Below are 27,822 nucleotides of genomic sequence, written 5' to 3'. Positions count from 1 at the left end.
CTCTGCCCATCCCTGCAGCTCTCGTGGCCCCAGGTGCCCATTGGGGTCCCCCGTGTGCCCCCAGCCCCGCTGGTCGGGGTTGTTTTGTACCTCTTTCCATGCAGGTGTTGGCAGAGGGGGAGATCCACACTGAAGCGACGTGCGGGGTGTTTGCATCAGTTCCCGTTGCAAACACTCATTTGTCATGTAGATCTCCTGGCATTTTTTTTTTTTTTTTTTTTGCAAAGGGTAGATTAATTTAGGGGAGTTCTCAGATCCAATTTCCTCTGGCAATGGCTCTATTAGGCTGTGCACAGCAGAGATACAGGCTCCCGTCCTCCTGCTGCTACTGATGGAATTTGATTCCGCGCTGCCAAATCTGCAGGGCTGCAAACACATTCTCACTCTTGATTAATGTGAGTAATTTCTGCTTGAAAGAAGGTTGAAATGAGCAGCCAAGGGGAAGCGAACGGTGAGGGTTCCCCCCCCACCACCATCACCACCCCTCCTCCTCCCCCATCCCTCGCTGCTGTTTGCGTTTTTCCCAGCTCTGGCAATGGGCGAGCAGACAAACAAAAACGCTGGCCCCGTTTCAAGAGCAGCAGAAGGTGTGGGAGCGGGGGGCACCTCGGAGCACACTTGGGTGCCGCCGCGCTCTCGCTCGTGCGATGCGAGGGGAGAGGGCTGGGGGGGACAGGGGCTTGTGCCCCGGGGGGGTGGCAAAGGAAGGATGGCCAGGGGGACACGTGTGGGGTGCTCGTGAGCGGGGGTGTCAGGTGAGGCTAAGCCTGAGCAAAACCAGGGTTTGGCTGTGGGGGTAAATGTGAGGAGAAGGAAGGGGTCGGCGGGATGGAGAGGACACGAGAGGAACGATCCCTGCTGCCTCTGTGGGGTCAGGAGGTTGGGGGCGAGCAGGGGGGTGTCATCCCCTCGCATGCTGCGTCCCCGCAGGGCATCCACACCGCCTGCTTTTGTCCCTGCAGCTGCACCCCTGGGGCTGCTGGGGGGGCCCCTGAGAAGCCCACGTGGCTCTCCGGTGGTGCACGGCTTTGGAGAGCAGCCACGGGGGCCATGGGGGCCGCCTGGCTGCCGTGCACTGATCCGGTGAGAGCCCCCTGCCCAGCGTCCCCGCGGGGTCTGTGCACGAGGCTGCCGCAGCGCCGGGAACAGCGGGAGTTTTCCCCAGCGAAACCCCAGCCCCTGCGTCCTCTCCCTCGAGAGCGGCGGTGCCTTTTGCATCTCCTTTTCAATTTATTTTTACAAGGAAGGAGGGAGGGAGAGTCGCATCCTAATCTGGCAAAATGTCAGGGAGTGATTCAGAGAAGAGGCGAGCGGCAGAGAGAGGCAGCCCACACAGGAGAGTTGTTTCTGATTTCCAAATGTCAGCATGTCCTTTAATTAAATGCTGATTAACAGGGGACGTGAGCCCTTGCGCTGGAGCCGGGGCTGCTGCTGGGAGCATCGCACCCCACGGGCAGCCCGGGCGATGCTGGCAGCCACGGGGCGAGCGGCAGGAGAGGTGGGCGAGCTGTGGGAGCTGGCCCTGCCCGACCAAAGCAGCCTGGCGCGAGGCTCACACCACTACAAGGACACCAAAATACTTTGCTCAGCTTTGCTCAGCTCCTGTGCCCTGTCCCCAGTCCCCCATCTAGCCCCTGAGCAGGGCTTGTGTTTTTTTTGCCTCCAAGTGGAAGTTTTGTTGGAGCTAGTTTGGTGAAACCGGCTGCAAACCCCGACGTGAATGCTCTGACTTTAGTCTGAGCAGCTCTTTTTTTTTTTTCTTTTTTTTTTTTTTTTTTTTTCCCCACCCTCAGTTTCTGTCTGTTCTCAGTGCGCTTAAGCAAAGCTGTAAAAATGCCTTTTGTGTTTGGGCTTCCCCAGACCACCTCACGCACCTAAATACGTCCCGAAGCCTTATCAGCCACGCCGCTGCTCTTTGTCCTCTCAGCCGTGCCTCGCCTTTGAAGCCACGGGGAGGTTCTCCTTGAGGTTAGGAGGGGGCCGGGCAGTGCTGGGGCTGTGTCTGCCCCGGAGGGGGGCTGACAAACCCCTGCCTGGTGGAGAGGGGTGGCACGGGGCCAGCCAGCCCGCAGCGTGGCCACCAAGATGCTGCCACCCGGCCACCCCTGCCCGGTGCTGTCCCCAAGCACCAGGAGCCGATTCCCACCCCTGTGTGGTGTGGGGAGGTGGCACGTGGGATGCGGGGAATAAATCCAGGCAGCCCTGTGCCCTCCTGGGCAGATCGGGCTGTGGGTTTTGTCCCAAGCGCTATAGGGCTGGGGAGCAGCAGGTTTCTGGAGCCCGCAGGGTGCACGCTGCTCTGCACCCCGAGCATCTGTTTCCCCCCAAAAATGCCCTGAGCACACCACGGCTCCCCAGCCTGCCCCAAAACTTCCACCTGGGGCGGCCTCTTCCTCAGCCCCACGTCACACCACGCGCATGGGGCAGCTCGCCCAGGCAAAGCCTGCCAAGGTTGCGGGGCTGGAGCCACACGCCAGACAAGGCTACATCTGACGAAGCGCTCTATAATTAAAATCACGCTCCTCGGAGCTGAGAGAAAAAAAAACTTTTCACGCTTCTCTTCCCATCTCCACAGCACAAATCACTCTGCACAGTTCACCCCCCTGACTTTTCTCCTTTCCCGTGCCGCCTGGCAGTGGCTGAGGTTTGGGTTTTGGTGCCCGGCGACCCTCGGTGCCACCTTCCCCTGCCCACCCTGAGCTCGCAGCAACAAGTGCCTGCTCCCGGCCTCCCGCGGCGATGCTGCCTATTCCCAAGCGCCACCTGACGGCACCAGCTCCGAAAGTGGGTCGTCAGACAATATTTATATCGGCACGGCCACAGGAACCAGCCCTGCTCCAGCACCGGGAGGCAGGGGATGGGAAACGGGGCCACGAGCTGCAGCCCCTGCCCCGGGGTGGGCAGCGCCAGGCTGTGAGTTTGGTGAATGCGCACGCTGCCTCCTCGCTTCTCCAAAGCACAGAAGTTGTCCCAGGAGCCAGGCAGATCCTGCGAGTCCTGGTTGGGGCACCCCCATGACTCCCAATCCCTTTAAATCCTGTTTGAGAGAGCAGCCCTGCGTTTCTACACGTCAGACCGAATTACGTGGAAATCCTGGGGGCTGCGAGCCACGTGGTGCTGGGGAAGAAGTCGCTTTCTTCTACCACCAAACGAGGGATGTTGGAGGGACATGGCCACACCGGTGCCATCTCCACCACCCTCTGCATCTGGGCATCACTCGGGGCCCTCCAGCCTGGTGCCAGCAGATCCTGCACCCTCCCAGCCAAAAAGGGCCAGCACCCAGCACGACCAACGCCGGCACATCCTAGAGGCATCCTGCAGCCAGACCTCTCCTCATCCCCGCCCCCCAAACCCACCTAGGGCAGGAGCACCAGCTGAGAAGGACGCAGCATCGTTGCGGGATGCTTTGAGAGCAAAGTCTGAGGACGGGGACAACCCAACTCATCAGACACCCCCACTTCACCGCCTGCCCTCCCTCCACCCCGGGAGCGCCGGGCGTCAGACACTTTTTGGGGGGCAGCACCCATTTGGGTGAGCCCCTCTCTGCACCCCAAGCACCCCCACACTGAGCAGGGCAGCACCCAGCTCCCCAAGGAGGGTCCTTACCAGCCGGGATCCCTGCTCAGTGCCTGGCACAAGCTCCCAGCCCCCCAGCTCCAGCACCCACCAGCCCCATGGGTGCCACCCGCGCTTGGCACAGGGACACCCGGCACGAAGGCAGTGGGCAGGAGGGATGGCAGCAGGGGGCTGTGCGCTGCGAGGGGTGGGGAGAGGACGCCGGGGGGGTGGCGGCGGTGGGAAGGGGGATGAATCATGTCGACGGAGCCAGATTTCCATCATTCCCCCTGCTGGAAAATTCAAGTCGGCTCCGAGTTTGCATCCCAAATGCGATTGCGTTCGGCGCCCTGCCTCGGAAGGCACGTACCTGTCTCAGCAGCCGGCCCTGCTGGGCTCAGCGTCCTCGCTGTGTACCTGCCAGCACCAGGCTCGTCCTTCTGTTCACGCTGAGCATCGTGCTCGCTTTGAACGCCGAGGGAGTTCAAAGCTGCGACTTAAGGACTCGGGGAGGGGGGGGGTGGAGGTGGACGGACTCCCGGCGAGGAGCAGCCATTGGCTCTGCCTGCACGGCTGCTCTGCCAGTGGGCCTGGCTGAATTCGTGTCATCCTTCCCTTCATTTCCCCGGCCCCATCCTTCCCTGCTCAGCACCGGGGAGACCGGGGAGCAGCGAGATATTGCTGGGTTATGTACCCCCAGCCACGGGTGCGCTCGGGCAGCTGCAGACGCTGCTGCAGACCCCTCGCTCCCTCCTGTGCCGCGCAGCATATGGCCCGGGGATTTAATTTCCTGGGGCCGGTGCTGCATATGGTGACTGGCAGGCTGTCATCTTTTGCATTCCTGCCTACCTGCGCCTTGCCACCCCCACACAGGATCGAGCTCGCCAAGCTGAGCTTTAAGTCAGAGGCAATGCGAGAGTCCAGTGGCCGTGCAGGGCTCCTCAGCTCTCCAAACACACACGGGGTGGCTGAGATCCGCTCAGGTCCTGCTGGGAAAGTTTCCTCTGCATCCCTAGCCACTTTTTCTGCAGGACGTGAAACCCTCAATAAATGAGAGATCAGCCCCTCTTTGACAAACCTCTGTGTGATGAGGAGGAGCCGTGCTGTGCCTTTGGGCAGCAGGCACTGTCTCCAACTCCACATCCACACGGTGTGCTTGCAGGTTTGCTCACTCTCCTGTGCTAATTACCGACCTCTCTCAGGAATATCTTCCACTCTGCAGGCTGTTCAAGCCGAGACTGGGTCAGGGATTGTGTGTTTGAGCACAAATGGGCAGCCAGCAGCCTGGCTGCCTGCTCTGCTGGTGCACGCAGCACTGGTGGTGACAGCAGGAGCATCGCTGCTTCCACTCTGTCTCGTCTCAGCACGGCCCTACCACATCTGCACGCAGCAGATCAGCACGGGGAGCAGCAGCATGGTGCCTGCGGTGGCCAAATGCTGGTGGAGAAGCAGCTCTGCCCTGGTGAGGATGGGTGTGCTTCACCCCTTGAGTCCAGCTCAGCCGTTCCCCTGCAGCATCGCCGTGGCACTGGGGTTCTCTCACTGGCGTTGGGAGGAACAATCCCGATGCGTTTTGCACATAAGGAGCATGGCAAATGGATTTGCCATCTTCATGGATTTTGTTTTTGGTTTTTTTTTTAACAAAAGCGAAGACTACTAAAAATGTAATCACGTTACCCTGCTGCTGTTACAAACAAAGCTGAGTCTCGCTCATGCCTAGCAAATGTTGTGAATCATTCACCTTTGTGCAGGGAAAGAGGGGGCCCTTGGGATCACACAGCCCATCAGGAAATCCTTCTGTTTGGTCCTTCCCTAGAGCTGAGGTTGCAAGGGCATCCTATCAGCTGGGCACTGAGGGCTTTGCTGGGTGTTTGATGCGTGGGGTGAAGATCCTGGCAGCACCTCTGGGTCTGGGACACCGCTTCCAGGACAAAAACCGCGGTGCAAAACCTCGCAGAACAGCGAAGCTGCTGACCAAGACATTTTGGACACCACCAAAGAGGGGCTGGTTGTGTTAACACAGCACTCGGATGACCGGTGTGGTGCATTCCTGCAAAATCACAGCGTGGTGCAGGACATTTTGTACTCCCAGAAGTGAGCGGTGGTGTGCTCAGGCTGGGTTTGCTGCTGGACAGGCACAGCCGAGCAACGCATCCCTCGCTGCAGAAGTTGTACAGCCAGGAGAGTTGCAGCTCAGCTGCAGGGAATGTGGAGAAAGCTGTTTCTAAGAGTGATTACATCCTCTAAAACGCACAGATTGAGCTGGATTGCTGTAACACTTGCTGAGCTCCACCAGGGGCAGAGATGAGGGATGGCCGTCCGCTGTGGAATATTTCAGGGAGATGCAGCTGTCCTGAAACAGAGTTCTTGCGAAAGCCACCTGGTTCCTGTAACAGCATGTGGGGGAAGCACCACCGGGTTTTAAAGTGTTTTTCCCAAGCCTATCCGCTAGCAGGCAGCAGGACAAGAGGCTTTTTATGGGGGAAATGAGACGACACCTGAGAATTGCGAGAGAGGGATCATTTGTCTTAAAGATATTTAACGTGAAGTGCAGCAGTTGTGGCCCAGAGCAAACCTGCAGATGTGTCATCCCCATCCTGTGCAAAAAAAAATAATAAATAAATAAATAAACACAAACCAGCCAAAACTTCTGTGTGCTAGTGGGAAACCCAGGTGCAAGCCAGAGGTTTTTCTTGGAGCAGAAGAGCCCAGGCAGCTCCTGCAGGGAGCAGAAGTGGCTTCCCCACTTTCCCAGCGTTTCAGAGGGCAGGAGCAGGATGGGGAGCACAAGGTGCTGGTGCTCACCACCGTGCACCCTGGGCTTTTCCACTCCTTCCTTCCCCCAGCTGCAGATTTTGGGGGAGAAGCAGGGGTGGCGATGCCATCCCCCAGCAGCACGGGGCTGGCAGCAGCGGGCTGAGCTCTGGCACACGCTCGTGCGTCTGCGTGCGCCCACGGGCGGGCTGCGAGCATGGGGGCTGCTCCAATCCCTCCCCAGCTCAGCCTGGGGGGAGCTGGTGGAAGGAGCAACGGGGTGGCAAAGCCTTGGCACTGCACGGCCCGGCTGGGCTCGTGGGGGTGCATCCTGGCATCTCCCAGGCAGTCATTTCTCCAGAGGGCCACGAGGTGGAAGCATTTTCCAAAAACTCCTGCGGTGCCCTGGGAGCGCGGGGCTCCTGCGCCTGCTTTCGGCAGGGGGGGGCAGGACGGCAAAGGAGCGGAGAGGGGGGGCTGTGGGGTGGGAAAAAGACCTGAGAAGGGCTGAGCAGGGACACAGACCACAAGGGCAAGAGCCCCATCTCCTGGGAAGGGCTCCTGCAGCTGCCCATGGTGTTCTCTACCCGCTGCCATCTCCAAATTGATGGGGATACCCCTGGGGGTCTCACCCACCCTGGCTGTAGGGATCTCCCGAAGCTCAGGGATCTCCCAGCCCAGGGGAAAGAGCCTGGTGTTGAGCTCAGGGCTGGAGGGCAGCATTTTGGGGCTGTGCACCATGCCCTGGGTCCCCTGTGCTTGCTCCATGCAGACAGCCTGCCTGGTGCTCAGTTTGTGCAGCTGCTGAGCCCGGTTAGAGCCCAGACTTCTCTGAGATTTGACCAGGCTCCTCTCTTTCCCCTTCCAAACAGGACAGAGAATGGGATTTATGGCAGCTCTGTGGAACCCCCTTCCTGCCCAGAGGGGGGCCAACAGATATCCAGACTCCAGCTGCTCAGAGCCCCCAGCTCCGACCGGCAGCCTGTGAGCCTCAATCCCTCCTTGCTTCCCACCCAAGAAAGGCAACAGGGACCCGTCCCTGCTTTTTAGGGTCTGGCAGCACCCAGGTAACCCAGCCGGGAGCTGGATTTACCTCTTGGCACATGCCTGCCACTGGCTCTGGGTGCTGAGTCACGGCCGCTCAGCTGTGCCTTATCAGCCGGGCGAGCAGGCAGCTGCTCCATCCCCTCTTGGCCCTCCCAGGAGGGCAGAAATCGCTGGCACCAGCTTGCCGGGAGGCTGTCATGGCACAGCACACGCCAGAGGTCCTGTTCCAGCCAGGAGAGCTCAGACCATCGGCCAGGGTCCAGCACAAAGCAGGCTGCAGAGCCTCGGTGGGTCTCCTTACAGCCATCAGACTGCGCAGCACGACTGCTCCTCTCCTGCAGATCCTCAATGCCGAAAATATGTCCCCGCAATGTTTTGTGTGAGATATAAATGGAGAGGATAAAAGAGTCAGCAGCAGGGAAATGGCACCGAGGTCTGCCTCCATCACAGAGGCTCCTGCCCAGAGCTCGGCCACCTGATTCCCATCACCCTTGGGCAAGTCCCTTCACCTCTTCTCTGCTTCTGCCTCTGCGGCCGGGCATTTCCTTATTAGCTGTGTGTGTGGAGGGGTTAAACATAGTAAAAACCCAGCAGGAGGTGACATACACAGCCATCCGGTGGGTGCTGCGCTGCTCTGATAGATGCTCCCCCAGCTGGGAGGTGCTCAGCATCCAGATGTTTGGGGGGATGCTACAAGCAGCACCAGCTCTGGAGCAGGATTGCCCTCCCCTGGCTGGCTCTGCTGCTCCCCCAGGTCCAGAGCAGCGAATTTGTTCCAGCATCCCCGCCTGTGACAGAGTGAATGTGCAGAGTCCGGCTCGGTATGCAGAAATGCCTTGACATTTAGCCTTCCCTTGCGTTTGTTTAATAAGTAAACAGCTAAAAATAAGTTGGTTATACCCAAGGGGCTTTTGAGAAGCACTAAAAGCAAGAGAGTGAAGGCTGAACGCTGGCTAACAGAACTGGTATTTTCCTCTCACTCTCAGCTCTACATCAAAGTACCTTTATGGACTTTATTTATTCCTGGCTTGAATCAGCACGAGCGCAAGGAGAGTCAGGCTCAGCAGCTGCAAGCACAGACCTCTTCTGTGGTGCTAATTGGTTTAATCTGGGAGACGAGAGCACAGGTTTACCCGGCACAGTCCTGCCTAAGCCCTGTGCCTTGGAAATAACTGCAAAGACTTCGTGTCCCCGTGGCTTTCCCTCTGCTGTGGATGCTCAGAGCTCAGCGAGACGGGGGCAGGATGAGGCTGAGGGCGCGCATGGTGCTGGGTTGCAGCCGCTCCATCTGCAGAGCAGGCAGCGTGTGTCAGGAGGGATCAGAGCCAGAAGAAGCCAGCAGGAAAGTTCCTCTGCAGCCTGCCAGGGAAGATGATTTCAGGTTGTGCTTCCAGCAGGTGAGCAGGAGAGGGGACCCAACACGCCGGGAGAGCCTGGGGAATGACAGAGCCAAGGAAATCACAGCTGCAGACAGCTCCAAGGAGCTGCAGGTTCTCCCCACAGCCTGTCTCGCAGGGGGCTGCATGCACCAGAAAATTGGTGTTTTCCTCCCTGCCAGGTACCCCAGCACCAGTTTAGCCCAGAGCAGAGCTCCTGGGATGCGGGCTGGCCCGCGAGGCTTCGTCTCCCCCCCCCAGGAATGCCTCTCTGCCCATCGTGACCTTTGCACGTCTGCAAACACACAGCGCACATGTTTGCTGGGAAGGACGGGGCAAGGTCCTCACCTGCCCTAGCCAGATTTATTTTCTCTCAGAAGAGAGAAAAGCAGCCGGGCACTTTTTGGGGTGCTGCGGCTGCAGAGCCCTGCCCTGGCAGCTCCCCTCTGATCACAGCAGCCTCAGCCCCAAAGGTGCTGAAGAGGGAGGGCTTGGGAAGGAAGAGCTTGCTCTCAGCACGTGGCAGCCGTGGATGCGATTTTCCTCCTTTCAGCTAACCGCTGCCATCTGCTCCAATTCCCCGATTACAGCAGCAGGCGCCGGGGGAGAACATCAGCTCCAGCAGCAGTGACAGACCCGCGGGGGCTGGAGCAGCTCCCAGGCACCACGAGCTCGGCTGGCACATTCGTAGAAGGGGGGATGTACCCACTGCTCTCCCTGCCAAGCCCCCCTGGCCGTGCCCCTTCCACTCCTGCCCTCCCCGGGGTGCATTGCTCTGTGCCCCCTCCTGTGCCTGTGTCTGGCACTGAGGGTCAAACCCTCTCTTGGCTCTCTTTTTTGGAAGCCTTCTCGCGTTTATCATCCCTCTCACGCCTGCATCGGTGTTTTGGGAAGCCAGAGCCGGGCTACATCACTCGTTTGGGCTGAAAATAACTAACAGGCTGCGAGGCAAGCAGCAAATCCTGGCGTAGCTTCCTGAGGCTGTCAAAGTCAGCAGTGAGGGAGTCCCTTTCTGGTGACACCCAAGCTGTTCTTGCTGAACAGTGCCAGCCCGCTGCTGAGGCTCCTCCTTTTCCATCCATCCCTCGCTCCAGCAGCAGGCTGGGGAGAGCCCGTGTGGTTCTCCAGCCAGACCTCCTGCACTGCCCAGGCCAGAGGTTGCACCCTGCTAATGGGGGTCTCGGTGGTTTGGGCTGGAAAACCCCCTCTGATGCTCTGCTCTGAATTGCAGAGTATTTCAGAGTATTTCTTGTATGCTTGGTACCAACGACTCCCACTTTCTGCTGGCAGGGAAGCGCCGGGTGCTTTGCTGGTGTTCCTGGTGCATGCTGAAGTGGAGAAGCACTTGGTCAGCTCGGTTTGCCGGGCACATCTCCCCGCAGAACGGTGACCCTGGCCCCAAGAGGAAGCAGATTGAAGTCCCTTGGGACACTTACTCATCTCTTCCAGGCAGAGTGGATGGGCTGCTCACCCTGCAGCTCACCCTGCAAACTGCCTCGAAAAGGGAAGCTTGTCAGTGAGTCACTGGGATGGAGATGGATTGTTCCCTAAAAAAAAACCCATAACTTACCTCCTCCCTGGGCTTGCTTCATACAGGGTCATGAGGGACAAGGTCTGCTCCCAGGAGCAAATTCCTCTGGGGCTGGGTTTGGCTGCTTTCGAACTGCAGCAGCTGCCCAGCGCTGGCCCCTGGGCTCCTCTCTGCACAGCTCCAATGCTTCAACCTCCATGAAGCACCCACCGAGCCCTCCTGGAGACCTTCAGGCAGAGCACTTGTGCTCGGTTCCTCCAGGTTCTGTGGCCCTGTGAAGACCAGGAGGCTCTGCAGGACCTGAGCGTGCCGAGTGGTGCCAGCCCAGCACCTCGCATTGCTGTGGAGCAGGGGGGGCAAACACAGCCCTGAGCCAAATGTCACACCCCAAAGCCAGGCTCACCTCTGATGGCACCGCTGGCAGGGCAGTGGATGCTTTTTCTTTAGAGATCCTTGCTGGGGGAGAGGGTTTGGTATCGGTTGTACTCTCTCTTGTATGGTTTTTGTTTTTTGTTTTTTCTGGCTTTGTCCATTGTGCCGCAGGAGTTGTGCAGCGGGTGCGCTTGCAGCAGGATCCTGGAGGAGATCCTTGGAGCATCTTTTGTACTTTCTGATAATTTGGCAGCTTCTGGTTGCTAAGTGCGTGGATCCCTGTCCTGGATTGGAGGGTTTGTTGTTATGGTGATGCTCCACGGACAAAATTAAGGGGAGCTGCTGGTGGATTCACCCGTTTGCTGTTGGCCTGACGGCTGCGTGGCCAGCTGTGTTTTGGCCAGCCCCGCTTTGTGGACGGTGACTTTGTGTTGTGTGCAGCATGCAGCAGGCTGACTTGTGCAGCGATTTACGCTGCCTGCAGCTGCAAGGCAAGCGGTGCTTACAGGGAGCCAGGTCCTGCGTGGGCCAACAGCAGAACGGGGCTCAGCAGGGCTCGGGGTGCGGGTTGTAGGGCACCTGCAGGGTGACCTTGAGGAGCTCCCTTGGCACCGGGAGCAGGCTCTAGGCTGCACTGAGGGCTGACGAGCTTGCATCCCTTTCTCCTGCTGCCTATAAAAAGGGAATAGCAAAATTTGTTGTGCCTTGCTAATACACGTAGCTGGAGTCCGTGGAGTTGCAGGCACCCAGCAGAGATGTGTTTTTTGGGGTGGCTGTTGGGGTGACCTGCAGCCCCTGCACCCCTTGCTAACCCCGTGCACGGTCACAGGCGCAGACCAAGCCTCACGTTGCAGCAGCAGGCACCTTCCCAAGGACAGCAGTGCTGCAGCCGGTCCCCTCGGCACTCGGTCAGAGCAGATCCAGACGCACCAGGCTGGGCACTCAAGCACGGGGCCGTTTGCCCTCTTGCCTTAGCAGCCAGCCTTTAAAGCAAAGCACTCTGCTGAACTGCAGCGCTGGTCTCCGGGCAATGATTTCCACATGCCTGCGTGTGCACAAGGGATTGCTGTCCACGGGCAGGGGAGGCATTGAACACATTTTCTTTCCATGACTCGCTGCCTGCGCTACTATTGAATGTCGGGGCAGCGCGGACGAGAATTGCCACCTGGATGCAGCGACTGTAAAATATTCCCCGCGGACCCACACGCGGCCACTGGCCTTGGAGCAGCACACATGCATGCCCATGTGAGTGTAGTGGTGGGGAAAACGTGCCTGTGAGCTGCTGGGGATCTGGGGGGATCCACAGCTCCGCCACGGCTCTGCGCGGAGGGGAAGGGAGCTTGGAGGAGCTGCAGAAGGAAGCTGAAATCCAGGTGAAATCCCCTGGAGCTGGCCTCTGCTTCCTCCGTGAGTCAAGCACGTTCGTGCTGTTATCATTTTGCCCAGGCTCCGGTCTATGCTGTCATCTTTGATATACTTCATGCACTTACCAGGGTTGCCAGGACGTTTCTGTGACAGCGGTGGGCTGTGACAGGGGCTCCAAATTTCTCAAATTCAAAATAGTGATGCCCAGAGGGCAGGGCACTGTTTGGTGACCATATCTATCTTCCTCAGCTGAGTCTTACTGGGTCTGGAGCTTCGTTCTTTGGTGCATTTTTCCATGTTTGTTCCGTTCAGCTCCCTGCTGAGCACATCCAAACGCCTTCCACTTTTTACAGGACTCGGCCCCCTGGCTTGGAAACCAGGCAGGTGAGCCCCACTCTCTGCAGCCTCTTGGGGTGGGTGGGCAGGGATTGAATTCAATGGGGGCTAACAGCTTACAACAAACATGTCCTTACACTGCTTGCAAGGGGTGCTTTGCAGCGTGGTGACAGAGGCCAGGCTGCTCCCTTCCTCTTTGGTGCATCTGGAGGTGCCGTGGCCTCCCAGGTTGAACTAGATGGTTTTGGAGTTTTTTTTTTTTCCAAGCTAAACAATTCTGTGATTATGATTCTCAGCCCTTTGCCATCAAAACTGAACAGCCGCAGGTCTGTCAGCCCCCTGCCCGTCTCACAGCTGCCCTGGGCACTCTCCCTCCCCTCTCCCGAAGCCGGGACTGGATGCGGTGTCCCCGCTGGGGCCTCACCGCGAGGGAGAAAGGAGAGGATTTAATGCTTCTGGCTGGGAGCCACGCAGGGAGCATGCCTGGGGCAGGGCGTAGCTCTGCGAAATGAGCAGTGCCTTGGCCCTAGCGCCGTGTTCATCCCTGCAGTGCTCCCACGGCCCCGTCCTCGGGCAGGTTTGCACAGGGACAAGGGGTGACAGCGGTGTCTGGCACCCTCTGCTTGGTCCTGCATGGCTGGGACGTGCTCTCCCCATTGCCCCCAGGCTGTGCCAGCCCCTCGGCTTGCTCTGGTCTCTCCGACATCCCTGCAGCAGTGTCTGCTGAGAGGGAGGGTTCTGGAGAGGAACATCCCTAGCAAACCCCTTGGGTCCATGATTAAAATGCTGCTCAGGATGCTGCAGCCTTCCCTGCTGCTCCCGAAAAACACCCCCGCCTGCACGCTGCCTGCAAACAGAGGCAGCGGCCCCGCAGCGCAGCCCTGCACCCGCTGTGTTTTATGGGTTTCGGGGGGGGAGGCAGTGCAAATGGGGCCAGTGGCAGGCAGAGCAGAGCCACCAGCCTGGGCTGCGTGCATCGCAGCAACTCGGGGTGCAGCATCTGTTTGGATGGAGTCTCCCTGCTCCTCTTCACACCCTGCTTCTTTCATCTCCCCAGCACCGTCCACAGCTGGGCTGAGGAGCTGTTTGCAGAGGTGGGAAGCACAGCCCACGTGTCTTTAAGAGATGCAATTTGCACCCAAAGGGAGAGTGAGACCCAGCACTCCCTTGGCTGCAGCAGGAGGGTGACACACTAGGAAATGCAAAATGAGGAGGACAAGGATTTGCTGAGCAAAATCTCCCCCAGCATGAGCTGAAGTGAGCACAGCCATGGACTTAACACAAAGTCTTGAAGTTTCCCAGCCAGTCCCACTTTTTTGTAAAATACCCCTAACTGCAGCGATCCCATTTTCACCCCTGATCTCTGCTAGAACCACACGAGGCTGTGTGATTTCACCGTGTCAATACAAAAGGGGAAAACAACAACCACGGAGCCTGAAGTAATTTCAGAAAAGAAAAAAAAAAAATCAGGAGAAGCAAGCATGCCTGCCTTCTGCTCAGCCATTAAGCTGGCGTGTTTGAAAAACGCCCTGCAGGCTCTGCCTTGCACCCGCAACGCTCCCCACTGCAGAGGCATCCACCGCTGGGTGCCAAGTCCAACAGCAGCGAGCTCAGCCCGTGCTGCCCTTTGCAGAGCACACATTAAGGGATGGTTTGCTTTGGGCTATTACTGGTGGTCCATCCCCAGCCCCGTTATGCAGTGTAAGTCTTGTTGGTACCACGTTTCTGTGCCTGGGAGCCGAGCTGTGCTCTTATCCCACGTGCTGGCCCCCATCACCCCTCCTGCCATCAAGCCTCCCAGCACACGGCTCCAGGAGTGGCTCTCGGCTGCCGGCTTTGCCTCTCCGCGTCCTCCTCCCAAAGTCATCCCTGTCAGGGTTACAGCGTTCCCTTCCTCAGCACGGTGATTATTGTGATTTATGGTTATGAGGGACGTCACGCACCGGTGGCAGGCTGTGTGACACAGCCGCCCAGCTCGCGCCTCCACCACTAATTGTGTGTGACGCTCCTGCCCTTTGCACGCTGCCTGTTTCTCTTGCACAGCTCTGGCCATCTCCGGCCTGGGGGCTTCCTTTCCTTAATTAGCCATCGCTTGTGCTGGGGATCTCCTCTGATTTCTGGTTTAAAATGGCCTTGCAGTGCCAGGTGGTCTCACGGCGCTGGAATGGAACAGCAGTTGTTGTGCCACGGGCTGCACCATGCTGGGAACGGCGCAGAAGCTTTGGAGACGTCTGCCCCGGGAGCCAGCTCCCCTCCAAAAGGGAGGAGAGGGCTGAGGATGGCACCAGGGGCATGCCGAGCACGGCCGGACCGTGGGGCTGCAGCAAACGTAGCAAATGAGCCAGTTTGTGCAGGCGGTGCCCTAAGGGGAACGTGATGGCCAACGGCACACGGAGCTGCCGCTGACTTTGCAGCCCGCATGACCGGGTACACATTGACCAGGGGTGAAGGCAGGGCAGGCTTCCACGCAGAGAGCCTGCAATTTGCACCTCCAGGGCTGCATCCTCTGCTGCTGCTCCCCAGGTCCTGCAAAGCAAAGGATGCGAATCCCCCGGTACAGGTGGGGCCGCGAGGAGTAAGCTGCTCACCCCCTAGCCCAGGGGAAGGTGTCTTGTCCTTGCTGTAAAGTCATTGAGCCCCAGCTGTGCTCAGGGTAATGTGCCTCAAGCTTGAAGTCCGCTCCTGGGGGGCAGTTCCAGTCCAGAGCCCCTTTGTTCAGCCCTGCTGGGCTGAGTCTTGGCTCACGTGCCCCCGAGATGAGCTGGTGCCGGGTATTTTGCCCCACACACAGAGCGTTACTAAAGGGTTTAGGTTTTAGCTGGGTGTTGCCATGGGACAGGTTTAAGTGAAGAAATAAAAGGGAGTTTTGAGCAGCCTGGAAAGCATCCCGGTCCTCCATGGGGGCTCAGCTCTTACGCTTCTGCAGTGCCATCTGTGCACTTCCCCGCTCCTCCGAGTGTCTCCCAGCAAAGTTGATGGTTCTAATATAGGAAATGAGAGTCAACAAGTCCCCCCGGACTCCCACGTTCAGAAAGGAAAAGGGAAAAAGGAGTTCTGGCAACAGCAGAACGAAATGAGCCCGAATTTGTCTCTTCTGGACAGCCTTCCTTGTGGACTCGCGTTGCCTGGAAGGAGCAGATCCCACATACTTCCTGGGATAGGATTTCTCCCCAGAGACCTTGTGCCTCCTCTCTTCCTCCTCATCAGCTCTGCTTTGGCCCCTGGGTCTCTGCTCCCCGTGCAGATGGATTTTGTCCCTTCCTTGCCTTCCCCAGCCACGTTAAACCTCCTGCGCATCCCTCAGATCTAAGCATAAAACCCATTAATTACGAAAACTCTGCTGACAGACAGGTCGGTCTGCGGAGGGAGGGCGAGGATTAATATAGCTGGGGATATAAGAAATTAATTAGTTCCAGACAGACAACGTTGGCACCTCCAGTCAGCCTGATTTATTTCCACGGCCCGTCTATTTTTGGCAAACGGGGAACGTTTGGCTAAATATAAGGCAATAATAAATAGCTGGCGTGGAAGGTGAGGCTGCCACTGAAGACGGAGCCTCGCTGGAGTGACGGAGGCTGAAATTCCCGGGGCTGCCCTCGGGTGGGGACCACGCAGCCATCCCCCCCCCCCCCCTCCCCGGATCTCCCCTGCACCGGGCACCGACTTTCGGCGGAGCACCGGCACCTCGGGGCTGCCCCCACCGCCGGGCATCTGCCCCGGGACGAGGAGGAAGAGCCCGGGGGGGTGGAGGGGGGAAATTCCCGGCCCGCAGCATCCCTGCACGGCCCCGAGCGGGCTCTGTTCGGCCCCGGGTTGCGGCGGGGAGGAGCCAGCACCGGCACCGGCACCGCGCCGGGTCCTGCGGCAGCACCGCTCCGGCTCCGGCTCCGGCACCGCTTCGGCTCCGGTACCGCTCCGGTTCCGGCACCGGCATCGGTACCGGCACCTCTCCGCTTCCAGCACCGCCAGCGGGCACCGCTCCGCTTCCAGCACCGGCACCGGCACCGGCACCGCTTCGGATCCCAGCACCGGCCCCGCTCCGGTTCCAGCACCGCCACCGGCACCGCTCCGGATCCCGGCACCGCTCCGGATCCCAGCACCACTCCGGATCCCAGCACCGGCCCCGCTCCGGTTCCAGCCCCACTCCGGCCCCGCTCCTGTTCCCAGCCCCGGCCCCGTCTCCGCTCCCAGCCCCGGCCCCTCTCTGGTCCCGGTCCCGGTCCCGGTCCCAGCCCCGCTCCCCGCCCGGCCCCGCAGCGCCGCCCCCGCTCGGCCCCGGCCCCGGCGAGGCGGCGGAGGAAGGAGGAAGGAGGCAGCGCTGCCGCGGCCCGGTGAGTGCCGGGGGGAGCCGGGGGCGAGGGGGGGGGGACGACCCCGAGCCGGGCAGCCTGGGCTCGGGGGCTGGGGCTCCCTCTCCTGCTTTTGGGGCTGTCGGGGAGGGGACGGCAGAAGTTGGAGATGCGGGGAGGGAGGGTTCAGCTCCGGACCAAGTGCAGCAGGGATTTCCAGCGGGCTGCTCGCTGCTGGAGGAGATCCCCCAGTGCCTTTCGGTACTGAGCGTGGCTTCGGGAGCCCTACCCGGTGCTTTTCCTTCTCTCAGCTCCTACCAGCGTGTGCTGTTTGCTGGGGGCCCAGCACGGGTTTGGGGGGCGAGGGTGGCCTGGAGGCTGTGGGGGGCACGGAGCTGGCTCCAGGAGTGTGGAAGTTCGTGGGGCTGCTTGCAGGAGCCACACGCTCTGTCCCTTGTGCTCCTTGTGCCCGTCGGTATCATCCATGTCCCTCCGAGGTGCCTGTTGCTGAGCCCCCGGGGTGAGGAGCAAGGAGCTCCCCCCAGGCAGGACCGCGGGGAGCTGGTGTCCCTGCCCTGCTAGCACCCGTGCCAGTCCGCCTTTAACAAACCAGCTTGTCTCTCCGTGAAAATAAACTGGGAAGAGCCTGCAGGCTGCTGGGTGCGATGGTGGCACGAACTGTGAAAGGAGAAAGCATCGGAGATGGGCCTGGGGCTGCTGGCATGGGGCTGTTTGTGCCCATCAACCGAATAAACCTTGCGGGGGGCGTGCTGGGGTTGGAAGAGTTTGAGGGGGGAGCTTTGGATGCAGCAGGCAGAGAGCTGGTGCTCCTGGATGAGGTCTGTGAAGGGGTCAGTGCCTTCGGGCAGGACCCGTGTCCTGCTTTGATTTCTTCCTGGGTGGTAACGGGGCAGCACGTGGCGCTGTGATGTGTGCTAACACAGAGCTGAAATGGGGTAAATGCAAGCGGAGCCTTGTCTTCCAGCCCCACATGGTTGTGGCAGGGCACCTGGGTCACCCCATCCATGCAGAAGTCATCAGAGGCAGCTCCTGTGCTCCTGGGAGGGTCCCCCTGATGCAAACGCCAGGCTGTGGTGGCAGTCGGTCAGTTACTGTCATGGGGACACACCAGCAGTGCCTCACTCACGGGTCTCAAAGGATGTTCATAGTCCAGAGCATCCCCTCCTCCAGGAGATACGAGCACGTTGGTGGGACACGACACATCCAAGAGCTAGATGCAGAAAAGGAAGAGGCAGGGATAGAAGCTGGGAACCTGGCCTTGATACTCTTTGTGTGTGAGGCATCCAGCTCTCTGTTTGCTCTGATTTTCAGACTCTCTTTGACTGTCATGCCAGAAGATTTCTGTGCCAGTTTTGGTGCCTGTACTGCAGGACCACTTCCTTCTGATGGGAGGGTTTGCAGAGCTCACAGATTTGTTCCCAGGCACCCAGACTTATGCACAGGATCTGAATGAAGATAATTAATAAATCAGCAGTGGAACAACCTCCCCAGCAATGACTGGGAGTTCCTCCTCTCTTAACTGCTTGAAAAAGAGAAGAAATGTTACGGCTGAAGAGCAGCACTCCAGCGATCTGACTGTCCCTGGCCGTGCCATGGATTCTCTCTGACCTTGGACCCATCGCTGTACCCCCATGTCTGAGTCTCCATCTGTTAACACTTGACCTTGCTTTGTTCTCCCAGATTTGCTCCCTGAGATCTGTAGAGCCTTGGGATGCTGGCAGAGATAAGCATGGAAGCACTAAAATACTCGTTTCAACACCTGAAGGTCCCTTTCACCAAACAAGCTCCCTTTGTGGTCCCTTGAATGGACCCTTTGCGTAGACTTCGCTGGCAGGAGCGTGACAAAGCGTAGCGAGGGTGTCCCATAGCCAGGCATTGCAGGTGACCGAAATGCAGCAGATATGCCCGTCCTCCTGGCTTCCAAAGTAGCTGTTTTAATGTCGTGTGCATTAAGGTATTAATGCTGCAGTTTCCACTCAAACCACCCCCTTGGTCTGGCCTTCTGGAGAGAAATCAGTGTTTGGTCATTCCTTGTAAACCCCGAGACATTCCTCTGGCTTCCTTACAGACCTGAGGTTTGGGCCAGGAGCTCTGAGAATCTCCAGAAAACCTGGGCTGTATGTTTGGAGTCACGTCCAAATGATTTTAGGAGTTGCCAGGAAGGTTTATACTCACTAAAGGCCTCCCAGTTTCTCATTCCACGCTCAGGAAAACCGAGGCAAAGCAGCAGCTCCATGGCACTGGCAGCAGGACAGGGACTCTGGGCTCTGGGGACAGCGACAGAGCTCAGAAATGCTCCGAGCCCAGCTTGGAGCGAGTTTCACTCTGGGTAATTAGTAAAACCCCGAGAGGTCAGCTCTGCCCCTGCTTGATGACGTGCCCTTGGTTCGCATCCATACAGACAGACAAACAAGAAAAGGTCTCCATTTAAAAGGCCCTTTAACCGCTTTGAGCAAACTCTGCCCAGGCAGGGGTTTGACCTGCTGAATTTGCTTTTCTCCAAATTAACTCACTTCTGCTGTTTGTAGAGGGAAAACTGATAGCAGAAAGCAACCTGTTGATTAGTGTAGATGTGAAAGGCTAGATTACAATCGGGTGAACAATTAACTTTGCAGAGTCGATCTGTAATCAGATGAAGCATCTTTTGCTCTCTCTTACCATGCCTAATCAAGGTTTCTTTTCAGGTAGCATTTTGCCCGCAGCCAGCACTGCTCATCTGCTGCTTGTTTGCTCAGCCACTCACAATCTCAGCTCCTATCTTTGTCTAGCCAGCCTGGCTGAAAAAGAAGCCAGTGCGAAATTGTTTTCAAGCCACAGAGCAGAGCAAGCAAGCCTCCAGAGATGGCTGGGGTTGGCCTGTGCTGCTGACACCACTGCAATATCTCATCTCCTTCGATTCCTTCTTTGCCTCCCTCCTTTCACGTGGCTTGTTTGTGCTCCATCTCCGATCTGAGATCGGTATCCTCTTGCCTTCTGTGTCTTCTTGCTTGTTTAGGGATGAGCTCCGAGCCAACACAATTAAGGCTCCACTTCTGCAGCCAGGCTTGGTGCTCTGCATTCCCACCGGGAAAAGCCCCCAGGGCTGATCCCTGCTGCACCCCTGACCCTTTTTGCACCTGAGCAGCAGCTGGGCTCCTGCTAAAATTCTCACTCCTGTGCTGAATGCTTAACGACCCACAGCTTTAAGAGCTGCAGGAACACAGGGCACAGAGCAGGAGGCTGCCCCAGGCTTTGGTCACTTTTTGCTTGTGATGTCTCTGTGCCACCATCTCCTATCAGGTACTGTCCATATCACGCTAGGGGGCTGGGAGGATAAATAACTTGCAGAGTGCTCGCCCTGTGGAGCTGAGGGCTGTTTGACCTCTGTTTTCAAAGATTTGTGCTCCTTGCTTTTTTTTGGAAGCAGCTCAGGTGGGGGCATTTCAGAGCATCCCTGGCTGCGCACAGACCGCTGCGATCTGTCCCTGGGCCTGCTGCTGACCTTCTGGGAGCCCGGCCCTCTATTGTGCTTCCCTTTTATCTCCCTTTGTGGATTTAAATCAGCAGCATTTGGAAGCAGGGACAGCTTCTCATCGCTGCCTTTTGCACAGCAGTCTTCGGTCTCTGGGGCCAGCGTAATGAAAATAATCCATAACTCCAGCAGCAAATTTCTGATGCGGTGCCATCGGTGCCTGGTACCGGCCACCTCTGGCAGCGCCGTGGGAACACGGGGCATCATCGGAGCTGTTAGTGCCGGTGATGCACAGCAGAGGAAGTAAACAGGATGGAGCCGTGCGGGATTTGCTGCCCTTTTATTAGTATATGGAAAGGGAAGGTGAAGGTGCACGGCTTCTCTGTACCTGGAAGGAATGGCACTGCTAATGAGGGCGCTTTGTGGCCAATTAATGGAGCATTTAATCCAATTATTGTGTTACTCTTTGTTTGCTACACCCATGCAACTCACCCTCATGACACCCTCGAGCTGGCACTATCATCTTTGTTTATCAGATGGGGAAACTGAGGCCAGGAGCATATTCCTGGCCCTGGCTCCCAAACCTGAGGTCTAAGCAAGCCTCGAAGATGTGCTGCTTTGTGCTGGGCTGTAGCTGAGAGCTGGGGTCTGGGGAGGTCTCCCAAAGGGACACTGCTGTGACAAGAATTTTATTTCTCTTCTGGGCACCTGTTCAGCCTTTCCTCACAACCTGACATGCAGGGAAATGTTTTATTGCAGAAGGCTTCTGCGTGAACCCGCTCCCCCTCCCTCTCTTTCTTCCCCAACCTCTGCAATGCCTGGCTGATTCCTTTAAAACAACCCCAAATTCCCCAGCTGGGGGCTTTGGAGCAGGGCAGGGGGCTGGGTTTGGCTGGGTTCACAGAGTGCTGCTGTGGGTTTGATGACTTTTAATTGGATTGCTAAATTAGAAAGAGGAGACTGTTGAAGCCGATCAGAAGCACTGCAGCCTCGGAACAAATCAAAATGTGCCTTTTTTGGGAAGCAGAAACACTCCAAGCCTTCTGCTTGTTCCTGCCATTTCTCTATTTTGATTGAAGCAGTTTGTTTCCACTCTGTCTAGTTAATTACTTGATAAGTGTTAATAGGCTGGGACCACTTGGGGGCTGTGATTTATGATCCCCACTAGATTTAGCTGCACCCTCCCTCACTGTTGCTCCTCTGTCGTGCCCGCTTCTCCCCGCGCTGCCCACTCTTGGAGCCGTCTCTATTTTTAGTTGCTGAATCTGATGAGGTTTGTGGACGGGAGCCTTAACTCTGCAAACATGCACGCGCATACAAATTCATGTATGGAGGTTTTTTTTGTTGTTTCTTGTGCTCCAGCATGGAGCACCCCTGAGAGCCTGGTTTTACGCTGCCTAGAGTGGCTTGAATTATCTGGGGGAAAGCTTCTTAGGCTGGCAGCTTATGCAATGAGCCTGTGCTGGAGCAAGTGCTGCTGATCTGTAGGTACCAGAGACGTAACTGGGGGCCTACGGGGGTCTACAGTAGCACTTCAATTCCTCTTTTTGTCTTTCAGACTCTAAAATTGCCCAGAGAAGCTGTGGGTGCCCCATCCCTGGAAGTGTTTAAGGCCAGGCTGGGTGGGGCTGGTGGGAGGTGTCCCGAATTGGGTGATCTTTAAGGTCCCTTCCAGCCCAAAGCATTCTGTGATTCTACAAAAATCTGGTTTGAAGGGTGTTGTAGCTGCTCAGGTGACCTCTTTTTACCCAGGAAATGTCCTCCTGCTGCACCTGCCTGTGTCAGTGTGTTAAACTGCTCCATGCCACGCTTCACCAGGCACCTGAGTGCAAGTCAGGGGACCCACAGCAGCAAAGGGCATGGTGATTTTGCCACCAGCTAAGGCTGTGAGCATTGCAAATCCTCTCCAGTTTCATTGTAGGATCTGTGCTGTGATGTGTGCTGTCACCTAGATGGCACGGAGGGGCTAGAAGCTACCCGCTTGGTTCTGCAGTGCCAGCAGCGCCGGTGGCCTGGCAGGGAGCGTGCTGCCAAGGCTCAGGCAGGGTCTGCTCCCAGAACGCCAAATCAAGGCAGCCGAGCTCTATAAAGAGCAGAATAGAGAAGGAAATGGTGCTGAGGTAGTGGTCTGGAGGCCGGATCCTGTGCTAGATGTCCTGGATGCTTTTCCTGGCTCTACCTGCTATTTGGGTTTGGGTGAGTTCGGTCCCATCCCATCTCCGAGGGGGGATAGTGGCCAAATTCACTGCTTGGCTGAGGTGTTGGTGAAAGGCTTGGCTGCCCTCAAACAAAGTCATCAGAGGGGTGAGGAACTGCTCCTCTGTTACTTTAGGCACAAAAACCTTTCCAGCATCTGTTCTTCGTGCCTCAGATGGGAGCAGTGATTTAAGAGCAAGGAGAATCTGCTACGGATGTTCCCAAGGGCCGGTCAGCTTGTAATTATTAACTAACTACTGCACAGTAATTGCTGTGCCACAGCCTGCAGGAAGTACGGGCGGTCAGGAACAAGCTGTATCTCACAAATCCCAGCCTGCTCTTATCTGTCCTTTGTATTTTGCCCATCCTGGTGGTATCGGACTTGCAGCCCTGCCCGTCAGGCTCCCAGGAGGGACGTACCCAGCTGGGTACCTCTGCCTGCTCTTTGCTTTCAGTGTTTGCAGCCAGGAGACTGAAGGCCAGTGTTCATCCAGAGCAGGGAGCAGCTGCATCCCGGGCGGAGGCAGCAGGGGAGCCTCTCCTGCAGGTCTGCCAAGGTCCTGCTTGAAGAAGACCACATCTAGGGGCGAGCTTTGCAGCCCTTGTGATCTGCCTCTACAACGGCAGCATTGATACCGTGTGTTTTGGGAGCGTGGCACTGGCCAGAGGAGGGAAACGAGCAGCCCTGGAGGCTGAAAGCCTCCGTTTGTCCCAGGAGTAGGTTCAAGGCTGCCAGCAGAGCTGCACTGGGGGGACTGCCCATGATAGCACATGCCCCGAGCAGAGCTGAACATCCTTTGGGGTCTCGGGGACCCTGCAGAGCCCATGTCACCCCTCACAGCAGATGGAACAGGGGTAGAACCCATGCAGAGCCCATCGGCTGGCACAGCCCTGGTGTATTTTGCTTTTAGAGGAAGAGCAGGAGTCTGAAATGCTGCCCGGTGCGGAGGAAACCTCTGCAGGGCCAAGCCACACTGCAGGCTTGTGTGGTCGAGGCAAGAAACCCCAAAGGGACGCCTCAGACTGCCCCGATCGGAAGAGCTAAGGGGTTTGTTTTTCCGCCTGTTTGGCTTTTGATGCAAGGCAGAAAACTGCTCTGACGTGGGGTGGAGGTGGGGAGGATGGGCTGCCGGGGCTGCCGCAGGCTGGATGAAAAGTCCTGCTCAGCACCAAGGGCTGTGGCTGCGGCTGTGGCTGAGGGGACGTGGGGACACAGGGACCAAAGCCACAGCAGCACGGTTTGAGCATTGCATTTACCAGGTGCCTCCAAACTGTTTTCAGCTCTTCAAAGGGGCTCAGAAGGGTTGGGATGGTTTGGGGCACCTGGGCAGCCTCCCAGCACCTGGGTTTTTAGGCAGCAAACTATTTGCAGTGTAAATCAGTGTGTGTGAGACAGGATGAAGAGGGGAACCTCACCTGCTTGGGAGCCTGGAGGAGGCAGAACCAGCAGTTTTAATGCTTTTTGGTTGTACCCAGCACCAGCAGCACAACCCTCCCAGCACCATCCATCCTCCTGCTTCAGCAGTAACCCCGAGAGTCCCTGGAGCAGCACCAGCAGCAGGGAGGAGCTCTCCTGGGGGCTACCCTGTCCCTAGGGACCTGGGGCTGGGGTGTGCTGTGCTGCCCAGAGCCTCCCAGCCCCAGGCTGCAGCTCCACAGGGATGGGAACGCGTTTCCTCTGTGCAGGAGGTGCGGAGAAAAAGGCCCACGTCGGTCGTTTTAATTCCCTGAAAGCGTGGCACAGTATCTGAGGGAGAAGGTGTGTTTTTATAAATTCCCATTAGCAGCGTGTGTTCTATTTAAGTACTTAATCCCTTCCAATCCCTTCCTATTAACGATTAATTGTGCAACTAATCGTGCCATGATAGCGGCACTGCAGGCCAGGGGGTTGCGGTGGGTGCAGGCCGCACAGGAGAGGAGAATTGGGGTGGGAGGGGGCGGCACGGCTCAGCTGACAGCCTGCCGTGTGAACACCGGCCAAATCTCCTGTCTCTTTGGGTCTCAGGATTATAATCCTTCCTTATCTCGAGCGGTTTCTGTGAGGCACACGGCTTATCGGCTTGCAAGGCAGGAGAGGAGCAGGGCTGAATGCAAGTGAGCGAGCTTGGAGCGCTCCTGCCTGAGGTAGTCCCTTCTCATCTCCTTTTCGGAGCCTGGAGCCCCCTGGACTCTACCAGCCTGTTGCCGAGCACCACATGGAGGTGTGGGCGAGCTCTGATTTTGGGGGGATATGTCTGAAATCGTTTCAGGCCTTCTGGTGTCCTACAAGAGGCCAGGCGGATGCAGGCCGCAGTGCCCACTCCTACCCTTCCCTAGCAGTGCCAAGGGCTGGTGGGCCCAGCCGTGTGCTTTCCTGCAGAGATCTCCCTCCCTCCCTCTCTTCCCCTCTGTTTATCTCATTCTGCACTCTGTTATCTCCCCCAGCTTCCAAGACTCGTGCAGAAATGCCTCGAGTTTGTCAAGGACGGCAAAGCTGGGGGAGCCCAAGCCAGCCAGCAATGAGAACTGCAGGGGGGCCGAAAGAGGAGCTGGGAGGGGGCTTGGGAGGGAAGAGATGGGATGGGAGGGGAAAACAAGGCTCAAAAAATAGAGATTCTGTTAAAAACCACCAACTGCACTTGCTTTGTCTGCCATTCTCGTGACTGACTCTGCAGCTTTCAGGACGCCAAGCTGGGGCCTGGCTTGGCAGAGCAGACGTTATTTACAGTTTAATACGGAACAAGGTTTATCTAAACAGTGAGCGCTCGCTGAGTTCCCAGATATGCATGAAATGTTGCCCTCCACGGGGAAGTGAGCAGAGGTTCGCAGGCACTGAGGCATGTTTAATCTGTTTATACATCTGAGAGATCTCCCTCTGGTACCCAGGCAGGTCGGCGTGGGGTTTAGCACGAAAATCTGTAGTGGTGGGGGTTAGCTGCAGCTGGATGGGTTCCTCTGAAGGACAGTGGGGTTCCCTGGAAGGCAGCACCTGGGATGTAGCAGGACAGTCCGGGCTGCTGGCACGTCTCGTCCTGGGCTGCCAGGAGATGTCAGGACATTTGGGGACATGAGGATGAGGAGCACAGCACGGGGAGCTCGCTGCATCTCACACCAGCCTCCTGCCTTTCTGCTCTCCTGGCTCTTCCTCTGGAAGCTGGTGGAGGGGATGAGGGCGTTACTGAGAAGGGTTTTGGGGTCTGGGCACAACCTGGTTGGCAACCCCCAGACCTCAGGCATGTGGAGCTGCCCATCTCCTGGCGATTTCTGTGCTCAGATCCCATCTGGGGCTGCACCACCCGAGGACTAGCTTCATTTGCTTGCGCCGGTTGTTCTCTGAGACATTTGCTACTGTGAAAATCTGTTTGTTTCTGCGTTATTCCTTCCCTGCGTGTGGCCCAGACAATGTCTGGTTTTTGCTGCGCTGCCCAGCCCCTGGCTCTTTGCAAAGTGCTTCATGTGCAGAAAGAAGGCGCGCGGCGTTCGTGCAGCTGTATCAGCACTGAGATCTGGGAAGCCACGGGAGGAGAGGAGAGGAAGAGGAGAGGAAGGGACACTCGGCTCCCCTCAGAGCCCAGGGAGAAGCTGCCAGCTTCAGGAGGGGCTGAAAGGGCTCACAGCATCGCTGCTCCCATCCTGGAGGAGACGGGGATGCCAGGAGTAATTACAGCCCGTGCTGTGCTTTGAAATCCTCCGATTCCTCGAGCGTTGGCTCGTTGTGTTCCTACCTGTGTGGCTGTGTCTCTGAGCAAGAAACGCACAGGCACACGTGCGCAGAGCCCTCCGAGGATGGGTGCACAACTGGTTTAAGATTAAATACCAGATTAGCGCAATCCTTGGCAGGGAAGCAGACTTGCAGTGTTTGCTCGCTACCTTGCTATCATGTGACTGTTCCGGAGCTTTAAATAAAACAGATTTGAAACCCTGCTGCAAGGAGTTTTATGTGCCTAATGCTGAGCAGTGGGACTGCAGCTGCGGGGTGCAGGGCTGGGGAGAACCCCCCCAGCAGCTGGTGCCAGGTCGGGGAGCAGTAGGCCAGGAACACCGGCTCCTTTCATTCATTTCTTTTCCTGTTGCTGCAGAAAGATCCGTCCACGTGTGGCATGGGGCTGCTTTATTAGCGGGGTTGGCTCCAAGGAGCTCATGGGTCTGAGCTCACGGTGGGAGGAAGGCGCCTTAATCCCCCATGGAGCTGTTTGTGGAGTCTCCGCAGCTCCTCCTCCCCGTGCCGGGCTGGGTGCACGAGGTGGTGTTTTACCTCCCGGGGGGCTGACCAGCACAGACCCAGGTATCTGCAGCAGGTGGGGAGCATGAGGGGCAGAGGGAGGGTCTGGAAGTGAGGTTTGTGGCAGCAGAGCAGGGCAAGCTGGACTCCGTGCGCTTTTATCTACTCTCCTCGAAAACGCACGGAGTGCTTGTGGTGGTGCTCCTTACAAATGTTGGGCTTCTAGTTTTGGTAAAACTATTTTCTCTGGAAAATGAGGTCATGCCAAGACCCTTTGATGCCACACTGCCCCTGGTAAAGCTTTTTGTGGGAGTCCGGCCCTCGTTTCTCCTCTCCACCTTTTTGGTGCGTGCTGTTTGCTGTCCCCCTCCGTTTCCTCCGAGGTAGTTGCGTGGAATTTGAGAAATGCGGCATCGGGTGTACAGGATGTAATTTGTTTCCTTAAATACCCTCCCAGGAATGCCTTCAGCAGGGGACTGGGCAGGGCTGTGCGATCCCCCAATGTGGCTTTTGGAGCAGGGACAGCGTGGCACCAGCCGTGGTGGTCGTGGCCACGGGCAGCAGGTCTGAGCCCCTGGCTCTGGCTTCCCTCAGCCTTTGCTGGTGGCCTTCCTTGCAGCCCTGTGCCAGGAAGAGAGGGCTTGGTAGATGAAATTAGGGGTCATGGGTAAAGTTGGAGTATTTTCTGGTCGGGAGATGGCTGCTCCTGTGATCACTGCAGGAAAGCAGCTCCTGGCTTTCCGTGAGCTCACCTGCGTGGCAGTTGCAGAGCAGCGTACGAGCTCGCAGCCTGGGGAGCTCTGTGTGGGCTGGGGAGGGAATGAAAGCTCCAATTACAAAAAGACAAGGAAAGAAAACAGCAATTAAGAAGCCGGCAGACCCTGCGTACCCCGTGCCGGGTGTGGGTGGCAGCGTGGTGCAGCTTCCTCCAGCGGCACGGAGCCGCAGGTGTGCTGGGGGGGAGGCTCAGAGGGGCTCGGTGCTCCTGTGCCAGGGATCTCCTCCTGCATGGATCCTCCTCCCACCTGTCAATAAAGGCAGGGAAGGTGCTGACAGCCTGAGCCGCAGGTTAAACCACTGCTGGAGAGAAAAGAAGGGGCTTTGTGCTGCTGACAGCAAATTTTGTTGGCAGCTGGAAGCTGGCACCCCCCTGCGCTGGCTCTCTGAGCTGACTGCCATGGGGGGGACAGCGTTTGGTTGGTGCTTTGGGAGCATTCAGTGGGCGTGGTGGACGCTTTCTTGTCTGTGCTTGTATATTTGGAAGCCTTCCAGCATTTTGGGACGTGATGCTGGGAGAGGGCAGCACAGGACCCCGGATCTCAAGGGGC

At 57.6% G+C, this 27,822-nt stretch overlaps 2 protein-coding genes and 1 long non-coding RNA gene across 6 annotated transcripts in view; 2 read left to right on the top strand and 1 right to left on the bottom strand.

Moving 5' to 3' along the window:
• BLACAT1 (BLACAT1 overlapping LEMD1 locus) overlaps positions 1–6,192 on the bottom strand; it is a 29,966-nt gene extending 23,774 nt beyond the window's left edge. The window contains exon 1 of one of the 2 annotated variants that reach the window (XM_068660366.1): positions 3,926–6,192. Coding sequence is in view for 1 of the 2 variants with exons in the window: in XM_068660364.1 (XP_068516465.1) it covers positions 91–378 (288 nt within the window). In the remaining variant the exon portion in view is untranslated. Of the gene's footprint in view, positions 1–90; positions 477–3,925 lie in introns of those variants that run through there. The other variant, XM_068660364.1, reaches the window with a different exon arrangement.
• Positions 6,193–7,565: 1,373 nt separating this feature from the next.
• Positions 7,566–27,822, top strand: part of CDK18 (cyclin dependent kinase 18) — a 40,680-nt gene continuing 20,423 nt past the window's right edge. Inside the window, exon 1 of one of the 3 annotated variants that reach the window (XM_068660310.1) lies at positions 7,566–8,753. In XM_068660310.1, coding sequence (XP_068516411.1) covers positions 8,728–8,753 — 26 coding nt within the window. In that variant the 5' untranslated portion in view covers positions 7,566–8,727. Of the gene's footprint in view, positions 8,754–16,465; positions 16,668–19,838; positions 19,926–27,822 lie in introns of those variants that run through there. The other 2 variants (XM_068660309.1, XM_068660312.1) reach the window with 2 other exon arrangements.
• On the top strand, positions 19,932–26,369 carry LOC137844198 (uncharacterized). The gene is made up of 2 exons (XR_011089843.1): positions 19,932–21,370; positions 24,718–26,369. It is a non-coding gene; the product is annotated as an uncharacterized lncRNA (long non-coding RNA).

Source organism: Anas acuta, chromosome 24 (assembly GCF_963932015.1).
Source record: "Anas acuta chromosome 24, bAnaAcu1.1, whole genome shotgun sequence".
In the NCBI taxonomy this organism is placed as follows: domain Eukaryota; kingdom Metazoa; phylum Chordata; class Aves; order Anseriformes; family Anatidae; genus Anas; species Anas acuta.
Note: the sequence above shows the minus strand (reverse complement) of the source record. Positions and strands in the feature narration are given on the sequence as shown.